The 11,738-nt window shown below is 31.1% G+C and overlaps 1 protein-coding gene across 1 annotated transcript; it reads right to left on the reverse strand.

Moving 5' to 3' along the window:
• Window positions 1–340: 340 nt before the first annotated feature.
• LOC139504707 (isoamyl acetate-hydrolyzing esterase 1 homolog) lies at window positions 341–11,506 on the reverse strand (the record flags this gene model as incomplete). The annotated part of the gene is given in 6 exon segments (XM_071294712.1): window positions 341–604; window positions 4,419–4,537; window positions 4,976–5,063; window positions 5,520–5,736; window positions 7,318–7,373; window positions 11,093–11,506. Coding segments are annotated over 6 exon segments (708 nt in total). The 3' UTR covers window positions 341–430.
• Window positions 11,507–11,738: the final 232 nt, after the last annotated feature.

Consider the following 11,738-nt stretch of genomic DNA (forward strand, 5'->3'; position numbering starts at 1 on the left):
CTGGATCCGCCCCTGCACATAATAACGATAATATTCTTTTATTGACATAACTACAATGATTTAACATTTATAATCAATCAAAATATTTTAAAATATAATATCGAATTTACGACACATACTTTTCGTGTGCATTGTAATTCATGCGTGAAATTATGCGCAGTCGAATAGTCCCAATCCGTCTTATCTAATGATGCCCTGATATTTGAAGATCTCTTTCACAATGGTCCCCAGCAAGTCCCAAAAAAAAAACTGTCAAGATTGCAGAGTGACTTCAGAGCAGAGTACAAACCATCTAGTGGGGGAATGCAAGTCATATCATAAAAAAGACACTTTTGATCATATACATATATATGCTTTATAAAAAAAAATCTGTTCCAATATCTTTTTATACATAAAGATTAAATCATATAATATCATTTCAGTGATAGTTTCATTTTCCATTGAAGGGTAATTCTGGATTATTAGTATCCACCTGTTTCCAATCTGGATATAACATAGGCAATTCTGCTGTAATCTTGGTAACTACTGGTTTCAATAGGTCAAACAAATATTCACAACCTCTTGATGAAAGATGAAGGCCATCATTTAGCATGTTTTCCCAGTCCTAAAAATAGAAAAGTAATTCTTTCTTGTATATGGATATGAGTAATTGAAAAATCTAACCCCAGTCATGCAACAATACCTGCTTTAAACTTATATATTTATTTTCTTATGAACTCTTTATGTCATTTCACTACAACCCCTAATCATATATAAGATATCAATGGTGTATTTACATTATGTCTACACAATTTATACAAAAACAAAGATGTTACAGTGCTTATCCAGTGACCTTTGGGGTATCACAATAGCAATGGCCAAAACAGTTAACCAAATTGCAGTTAGATTTCTTCTCCAACTAACTGATCAACTGGTAAAATGTTTTAGCAGATTGCTCAAGTGAAATGTTGTTAGTATGAAGTGAGTGCTGTGAAATCAAAAGTAATACAGTACATTCCGGTTATTTGCATAGCCTATTTGTCAGACGAAATTATGCAATAAAGCGGAGTATGCTTTTATCCAAATGCCAAATTACGGAGTCAAATAACATCCAGATCCAGTTAGTTCATATCTTTTTCATTTGTTTCAAACACAAAAATGACTTACTATATATAGTATGAGTCACTGAATAAGAAGGTCTAATTTTGACATGGAAACTTCTATCATAAATAGATTTTATAAATAAATAGTTCAAACCATTGTTTTGTAGATGTATATTTTATAGCTTTGTCTTCTAAGACAAAGTTATTGTGTAATTATGATTCGTATAATATTTTCTATACAAATTACTGATCTGCTGGCATTAAAGGGAAATAATTTTTATTGAGTTATTGTACACTAAAAAAATAATCAATGATACCTGGCTTCTGATTTTGCCTACAATTTTTTTCAAAATTTTAATCATCTTAAAAAAAAATTCATTGTTTCTTTTCTAAACAGAGGATAAAAGTTTAATAATCATAAAAGTAATGTTACAAACAAATTAAATGAGGAAAGTTGATATTTGTCAGACAAAAATTGTGACAACATTTTCACTGATTTTCAGTAATGTAAATTATTTCCCTTTAATGGTAGCAGATAAGTAATTGCTTTAGAAAAAAAAATCCAAATTACAATTATGCACTAACTTGTTGTTGGAAAACGGAGCTATTAATTATAGACTTACAAAACAATGTTTTCAACTATTTATTTATAAAATCTATTTATGATAGAAGTTTCCATGTCAAAATTAGACCTTCTTATTCAGTGACTCATATTATTATAGTAAGTCATTTTTGTGTTTGAAACAAATGACAAAGATATTAGCTAACTGGATCTGGATGGTAAGTATTACTTTTGATTTTACAGCACTCACTTCAAACTAACAACATTTCACTTGAGCAATCTGCTAAAATATTGTACCAGTTGATCAGTTAGTTGGAGAAGAAATCTAACTGCAATTTGGTAAACTGTTTGAGCCATTGCTATTGTGATACCCCAAAGGTCACTGGATAAGCACAGTAAAAATATATTAATTCTATTGTGTGTTGTCAATTGTAAACATTTTAATGATAAAAGTCCAATAATATTACAATAATTTTTTCAATGTAAAGATGAACTGTACAAAAAGTCTATGAAAGCATGTTTTAAATTACAACAATGTATGTCATCGTCAAACCCTAGTGTTTCAACTTTACTTCATTTATATGACCATACTGTAAAACCAATTTTAACCTATGGATGTGAAGTCTGGGGTATGTTTTCTTTATACTCAGCTGCATGTAAGAAAAATGATCAATATATTTTAGAAAAGGTGTTTTCAAATGATACATCTGAAAAATCACATATCAAATTTATGAAATATGTTCTAGGTGTAAATAAGAAATCCAGTAATCTTGCTGTGACTTCTGAACTAGGGAGATATCCAATGTATTTTTATATTATATTAGCAATGTTGAAATATTATCATCGACTCGATAATTCTAAGAACATGTTATTATATGATGCATATTTATGTAGTAAAGAACTTCACAATAATAAAGTGAATAGTACATGGTTTTCAACTTTCAAGTATAGACTGTATTTTAGAAAAGCTGGGCATACAAACATGTAATTTAAAAACAAGTATCTACTCTTTCACAAAATTTATCAAAGATAAGCTATATAAAAACTATCTCCATTTCTGGAAGGAAAATAGAAATAAAGTTTTACAATCAGATCAAGGTAAACTTACTACCTATTTTTCCTTTAAAACTCTATTTTGTTTTGAAAAATATTTGGATCTAAAAGATTTAAGATTAAGACAATCAATCTGTAAAATTAGAATAAGCGCTCATCCATTAAGGATTGAGACTGATAGATATGCCAAACTTTATGTGAATAGGACACTCAGAAAATGTTTATACTGGTCCGAGTACACAGTTATTTCGTAGTGCATTTCTTTTAGACAATAAATGAAAATCAAAAAAATCCCACCTGCGCTTTCTCAATAATATTTTTACAGTGTGTTGTACTACTTTTGGGACAAATTATATCAAAATTATAGAAAATTTCATCAGCTCTAACTCAAAATATGGACAATTTTATGTTAAGGGGGTCTTGAAATCTTTTGTCAGATTCCGAAGTGCTAATTTTTTACCTTTTTCAGCTGGACCTAATCACTTCTTTACATTAATATTTATGACCCAAATTTTTTTACAGTGTCATTTCACCCCCCAACTTGCTATATGAGGCATAAAACATGGAGAAATAAATTTGGAAGGGGTATAACAAAAATTGGCAAGTAACACACTGTCCACACTAAGGACTATATACGTGGACAACGAAAAGCAAAGGACGATAACTGTGTACTCGGACCTACTGTACTTTAAATAAATTTTCGATCTTTAGACAATTTTTCAAAGTTTTTATGGCTATTTACACAAGAAAATTTAAATGTGTATAAATGTTTAGGAAAGTATTTATCTAAAAATCTAGAGATAAGGAGAAGTTCAAAAATAATAAATGCAAATTAGCCACAAATATACATATTTTGAGTGGTATATGATTTTAAATGGTATATTTTAAAGATGTAAATTGTATTATCTGGTTCTGTCCTGGCCTTTTATAGCATTTTTAATAGTATTAAACATTGTTGTTTTCTTATATTATATGTCTCTAATTTATGTCTAATCTTACGTACTTGTATGTAATGTCATGAAAGCTCTTTATAGGGCCCTTTAATTGGAAATAAAATATTCTTATTCTTATTCTTATTCTTATTACAGGAAAAAACTAAAGAGGAAATATAATAAAATCAAAAGGGAGCTTGTTTCCATAAAACCAACATTCTGAGATTTAATTAAATGTAAAGTAAACATTACTATCTTCTACATCATTTGAAGTTATGTGGAGAGATGTCTTATTGGAAATCATTCCACATCATTTTATTATTATGTGAAAAGGAAAATCACAAAAATACTGAACTCTGAGGAAAATTCAAAACAGAAAGTCCCTAATCAAATGGCAAAATCAAATGACAAAACACATCAAACAGATGGACAACAACTGTCATATTCCTGACTTTGTACAGGCATTTTCAAATGTAGAAAATGGTGGATTGAACCTGGTTTTATAGCGCTAAACCTCTCACTTGTAAGACAGTCACATCAAACTCCATTACATTGACAAAGATGTGTGAACAAAATGTCACAAATAGGGGAACAAGAACACGAACCCAACCAAAACTGGGGGTGATTTCATGTGCTCACGTAGGGTAAGCAGATCCTGTTCCTTTTGTGACTTATCATAATACATGCTTTAAGAGATGGATGGACAGACCGTAATTTATAAACATTGAAATATCAAATAAATCATTGTGTACTTTAAACCCAATGGAGTACAACATAAGGATTATTTACTTTTTCTTTCACCATTTCTGTGTACATGTCTACTGAACAACATCCAGATTCCCTGGCAGCTTCCACACATGCTTTTGCATATTTGGCTGTTTCTGTGTTACTCTTGGTGCATACTCTACCTATAATTTTACCAAGAAAAGCAATGGTTACAGTGAGGCAAAAAGATAATTCTTCAAATCAAAACGTAACATTTTTTATCATCTGTGTATCAATTATATGTTTTAACCTTAATTTAAAAATACTGGACACAAATTCCAGTATATAAACCAAAGATAGTAATATCCTTGGTTTTAAAGGGACTATTGATTGAATTGGTTGGTAAAAAAACAATATAATTAAAATAAATCTCCCCACTCACTAATTTTTTTAAAACTTGGTCGATGCATGGGAGGATAATGGGAACATAACAATCGGAGGCATTTATAGAGAGAAATGAGATGTAAAATAACATGAGCATTTGGTAAAAGTTCTTAATTCAATGTATATATATATATACAAACTACTATTAATTTTGTAAGAAGCTATTGATTTATTTTAAAAAAACTAGGGAATATTACCATTTATTTGACAGTCTTTTTCCCAAGCTGAAATGTTACTGGCTGGTGGTCCTATGATAACTACTTTTTCTCTAGGCACACCATGGGACTGAAAAATTATTGATAATTTAGTTTATTACTTAAAATGAGAATAACAAATACTGCATGCATATATACAAAAACAAAGACAAGTTGTTATCAACAAATTATTAGAATAATTGTTTGCTTTGAATAATATTTATGATGTGTATCAATTAATTGGTTGCAAAAAAAATCAAAGATGCAAGCCATTTACAACTAATGCAACCTTAATCTGTGTCTCCTTAAAACTGATTTACGTTTTCCATTCTATGAGGGACATATTAAGTACCTAATTCTTCTAAGGTTTCCTCAGGTCTTTCAATTACAATATATGAAAATAAAAAAATAATTCCTAAAACATTTATGTCCAGTTGCTGTGACTGAGCTCGCAAAAAAATCTAAACCAAATTTAAAATATACCATAATTAAAGCGTATAATGAAATATAAATACACCATCATAATTATTCCTCAAGAGTAAATTACTTGTATTTTCTCAACTATTTCCAGTAGGTTCTGTTTAAATTCCTCCAAAGGAACATGCTGCTGTTTGTTGGTGGGAAGATTAGAGTCATTAGCACCCAAAAATACTGTAACCATGGAAATATTTTTAGCATCAAACTCGCTTAAAATAGATGGAATCATTTTATTGCACCATCTTGTGTTGTATCCAGAAAATCCTCTATTAATAACATCACATTTCCTAAAAATAAATAACAATAATTAAATACACAAATAAAACTTATCTAAATATTCATCATGTTCATTTTGAGATATTAACTGAATTGTCTTTTTTTCAGGTTTAGGATATTCAATCTATTGTTTTACAAAACTTATATAAGTAAACATAAAACATGTGGTGGAGCTAAAAAAATATTTATTATTAAATCTGCAGGTATTTTGTCCAGTAACAACATTTATATCTCCCTTTCAGGGGTTTCATTATCTTTCATGTTGACTGGTACTTTCCATGTTTCTAGGTGGTACTTTTCAATTTATTCCATGAATATCTTAAATAAAAATTCCTATATTAAGGCGGTACTTGTCAATAGCATAGGAGGGTAAAAGTACCGGGTACCGCCTCCTAATGAATGGCCTGTCCCTTTAATGCAATACTGGCAAACTTTCTTTTTTCCATGTTTTCGATCAAATCTAGAATTTAATGAATTGAATTTGTCATAAATACACACAGGCACTTGTCTCAGAATTTTTTTCCCCTATATACCTTAATATAACATAAGGTACTTAACTAAATGTTTTGAAAAATGTCACCCAGTCCTGAATTTCTGTTATTTTTCGATTTCTCAGTTTTCAAACCTACTTAAACTTATTATGCCGTAAATCTAAATTGATTTATCTACACAATGGTATATGACACGACCACCATTGTTGTCAGGATCACTATTAGCAGGCCTCAGAAGTCGGTCAACATGATTTTATTTGCATACCGCTCCAGACTTGGCAACGCCGAGTCCGCAGTGATGGATTTATTATAAAAATTATTAATAAAAAAAACTGTTAGCTTCCCTCTCAATATCAATTATTATTTTTATTGTAAATTATTTAAAGATTATGTGATACAAACCTAAATAAGTGTTATTTGAGGTCTGTCAAATGTGTCAGGAGTTATAAATTGACCAAAATTTCGCACATTCATTTTTAGCCAGACGATTGACCAATGAGAAACCGGTATATCATTATCTGTGGACTCTGTGTTGCCAAGTCTGGAGCGGTATGCAAAAACAAATCACGTTGGCCGACTTCTAAGGCCTGCTACTAATGATCCCGACAACAATGGTAGTTGTGTCATATACCACTGTGTAGATATATCAATTTAGATTTACGGCATAATAAGTTTAAGTAGGTTTGAAAACCGAGAAATCGAAAAATAAAGAAAATTCGGGACTGGGTGACATTTTTCAAAAAATTTAGTTAAGTACCTTGTGTTATATTAAGGTATATAGGGGAAAAAAAAATCTGAGACAAGTGCCTGTGTAGATACAGCAAAAACAAATTAACATTAGTTTCAAGTTGCCTACATCACATGTTTGCCTACATCACATGTACATTCCTTAAACATTTAATGACACAAATCGTTTTATTTTTTTATTTTTTTTATTATGTGTGCACTAAATGTCCTTTTTTTTGTCTAAAACATGTAGCTTATGTCTAAATAAAATCCCACCCTACCTTTCCAACCCTTGAAGGCATGGGTAAGAAAATAAAGAATATATGTTAAGGGTGGCCTTATGATAGGATCATGCCATTTTAGAACTTCACAAACCTTTGTAGGAAATTAGCAAGTAAGCTACCCCAGCAGCCATCTGCAGAAAAACTATACTGAAACATAATAATAATAAAATTAAAATATAATATAATTTGCAATGAGGCATTGTTTGACACTTCATAAAAATAAGAAGATATACATGTAGTATGATTGCTAATGAGGCAACTCTCCATCAGAGTCCAATTTTTTGTCTACAGTTTATCAATAGGAGTATATACAATACTGCCATATAGTATGGTACATAAAAATGTACATGTAACTAAAAATTAGGACATGTTTTGATTTAGATTTTACTGATCTAGTACAATTGGATTTTCTAAGTTTTATATAAAAAAAGTCTATATAATCATGAGTACTCTGCTTCAGATTGTGAATCAGGGGTTGAAATCATAAAACTTTGCTCGGAGCACAAATATCATGCTCGAAACACAAAATCCTGTATTTTGATTGGTTGATTCGAGTCTGAGTACAAAAATCTTGCTCGAAAGTTTTATGACCGTAAGGTCAGGCCTTGCGGTCATAAAACTTACGAGCACGATTTTTGTACTCAGACTCAAGAATCAACCAATCAAAATACTGATTTTGTGTTTTGAGCACTTATTTTATACTTGGAGTACTGAGTAAAGTTTTTATGACTGAGAGTCCAGATCTAGTTATCTAAGAAAATTATTAATTAAGGTCATCTTTTCATAACTCAGAAACCCCCATTCTGAACTTAAATCTACTATCCAGTGTGAAGTAATATTGAAGCAGTATATGTATACGTGTGAAAGATTATTGGAGTAGTGTGAAGTATTATTGGAGCAGTGAGAACGATCATTTGAGCAGTGTAAAGTAACATTGAAGCAGGAAGAAGAAACATTAGAGCAGTGAGAACGAACATTGGAGCAGCCTGATATACATTGTGTAAACTAGTGCACTATCACAGAAAAAAACAACAAAAAATCAAGGTTTGAGACTTGCAAGTATTTAAGTTCACATTCACAAATTCCATTTGGGGATTGTTAAACACAAAAAACTAGAAATCTTGACCAATCATTGAAAATAAAGAAATACTGTGGGTTCATTTATTCTACTTTTAAAACATTTTTTTGATAAACGAGATTAAAGTAGTGTTGGAATAGAAAGTTTATAAACATGATAAATGAATTACAAATTTGATTTATTCTTCTCACTGACATTTACATATTATAAATGTCAATGTATTTATTGTGTTTATACAACACACAATACGTACATGTATCACATGAAAACTCACTTCAAGTTTTTGATTTTTATAACAAAATATTACTTGTTAAACTGAACATGCTGAATAGCTGCAATAAAATCTGGTCAAGGCACAGATTTATTTTCATTAGTTCTCATAATACAGAGGAGTAGTTATAGACTCACCTGGGTACTAGAACTGCCTATAAGAATCAACTTTGGCAAACTTTCTTCAGGTGAGACATTTTTGGTTACTTATTTCATAGAAATCTCTATAAAGGGAAACCAACAGTGTATAGGATATACAGCCCATCAAGGTTTTATGATTTTTTTTTATCTGGTCCTTGATTGTATCTTTATAAAATGTCTAAATATCACATAGGCGGATCCAGCGGGGCCCTGGGGGGCCAGTGCCTTTCGTGGGAAAAATTTGGTTGATTATATAGGGAATCATTGAAGCATGACTGGAGCGGGGCCCCCCCCCTTAGGTCAGTCAGCGGGCCCCCCTTAGGAAAAGTTCTGGATCCGCCACTGTATCAATACTGCAAGTAGTGTAGAAGATAATCTCAAAAAAATGAAGAGTGGAAGCCCATACCAAAAAATTCTTTTCTCTTCATAAATATACATTGTATATCGACCTAACATGTTGAACATTTTTATGGAAGAAATATCAGTTATGCAAGGGAAAAAATATTATCTAAAAAAAATAATTAACCATTCAAACAAAAACCTTGAACAATGATGATGACATATGAAAATATGGCAAGTCTCTATTTGGAAAGGCATTGAACATTTTAGACTTTAGTTGACATGTACAAGACTGCAATGCTAGGTACAAATATTCAGCTCTAGCTTTCAATAAAATGGAACATATAATTCTGGTACAGATTTATTTTGTTGAAAGTTCAATGTACTTTTGTTTGTTATCTTTATACCCTTTTTTAGTTTTCTTTCCTTTTTATAATTATTTAATGTATATTTTTATGGTTCATTGTGTAGGTCCACTGATCAAGAATAAGAAGGATTGAGATTTTTTTGAATGATTTAACCCTGTCACATGTCTATGTGGCTGAGTCCCTGACTATTATCAGGAACCCTGTCATCATGGTCATTGGTTGCCCTTTGTCAAATTTCAAATATTTTTTTTAAGATTTTCTGACTTATCTTCCTTGATATTGTAAGTTACAAGTGGAAGAAATATTACAGTATTTGTTTCTTAAAGAATAAAGGGTATAGAATACCAGTCAGTGGTGGATCCAGGGGGGGGGGGGTTGGAACCTCCCCTTTTTTTGACGATCAATGCATTTGAATGGGGACATATACTTGGAACCCCCCTTTGTCCTGGGTTGGGAACCCCCCCTTTTTTAAAATTGCTAGATCCACCCATGCCAGTAGTTTTTTTTTAATTTAACAAAGTTTCCAGGGGAAATCTGCCTAATTATATTTATGATGGAAAAATTATAAGTTGTCTGTTGATAATATATAATTTAAAAAAATTAAAATTGTTTAAACATACATGTATTCCTGAATCAATAAGTAGTTATTGGAACAAACAATTTCTAGCCATTCATATTAAAAAAAATTGTTTCTGATCTTCCTTTGCTTTCAATTGCTAGTGGCAACCTAGTCTAATTAATTATGACATCTGGCAAGGCTATTTTTTTTTTTGGGACACCTTCCTACGAAAATTAAAATAGCCTTGCCAGACGTCATAATTATTTGGACTAGTGGCAACCACATCATGCATGGAGACTTATAGTCCAAATAATTATGACGTCTTGAAAGGCTATTATAATTTTTTTCTTTGAGGCCTTACTTCGAAGTAAGGCGTTAAAGAAAAAATTATAATAGCCTTTCAAGACGTCATAATTATATGGACTAGGAGACTTATATATGTTCATTTTCACTTCAGTTATTAAATAAAGGGACGCCTTTTTATCTATACAAATCCTTGACAAAAACAAGAGCCACTTCACACTTTTGATTATCCTATCATATAAAACTGCCAGTAATTTGTCTTAAAGTGACTATACTAAACATAAACGTAGGTTACAAGAGCGCAATTATTTGTTTACATTTTACCAAGATGGTACTCAGAATAGAATCCTATACGGCTTCTGATTGGTTGATACATGATTGGAATTACATTTAATCGAAAGCTTATTCAATTAGGTTTAAAAATTGCCGAAAAAAATATTCACATTTTACGAAGTATAGAAAATATCTTCCATTTCTGCACGTCGGCGCCATTAAAAATATGCTCAGAAAATATGCCTTTTTCATCACTAATATAGTGACTGGAACTATCATACTAATTAAGTTATTATATAGTCCCAAGGCTTATCGTTTTGTTGTCAATGTTCGTATAACGAATCCTTTATTGAAAAATACTGTAACATTTTGTAATTATACAACATGTCAACAACAGAAAACGTCACAAATAATTATAGTGAAATACGGGCACCTGCTTGTCTGTGACGTCATATATCAAAATTGCAACGTTAAGTAAAGTCAGTGTGCCGACATACTCGAATATATACTACTAATACCCCGTTTTGGTGTTTACCTGGGTCAATGAATCACCAAAAAGAAGAACCTTAGGCCATGTGCAGCTTGACATCCTAATTTTTGACCTCACATCTGCATCCGTCTCCTTGACCTTCTTTGATCAGCTGCCCAGGTGGAATTTTAAGAAAGAAAAAAATATTACCAAGTTCATTAGCAAAATTCAGTAAATTCGCAGGAAAAACGCATATGTAATTAATAATAAAAGTTACTTCAAATGACGAATACACTAATATTTAGTGCAGACGATGTAAACAAAAATGGCCAATGTGTGCAGACGGATTTGTTCTGGTCTTGGACAAAGATTGGCGTTAAACCCATCGTCTAGAAATTTTGCCTCAAGTCCCAGATGCTTTGATAATAAGGAGCACATATACACTTCTGAACACGATGAACTTCGAGCTACGTTAAGAAAAGTAACAGAAACTGACTTCGAAATAAATTTGGACTTTGGTCATACAGACAAGTTGTTTACACATGTTACATAACACAAAAATGCTCAGAAAAAATGACAATGTTTCCAATGCAATTAAGATACTTTCATGATATAACAGAATTTGTGAATCAATGTATCACTTATTATTAAAGCAATTTTAACAGTATAGAAATAAATGAGAAGATGTGGTGTAAGAGTGCCAATGAGACAA

This window comes from Mytilus edulis, unplaced genomic scaffold (genome assembly GCF_963676685.1).
Source record: "Mytilus edulis unplaced genomic scaffold, xbMytEdul2.2 SCAFFOLD_1106, whole genome shotgun sequence".
NCBI classification, from domain to species: Eukaryota; Metazoa; Mollusca; class Bivalvia; order Mytilida; family Mytilidae; genus Mytilus; species Mytilus edulis.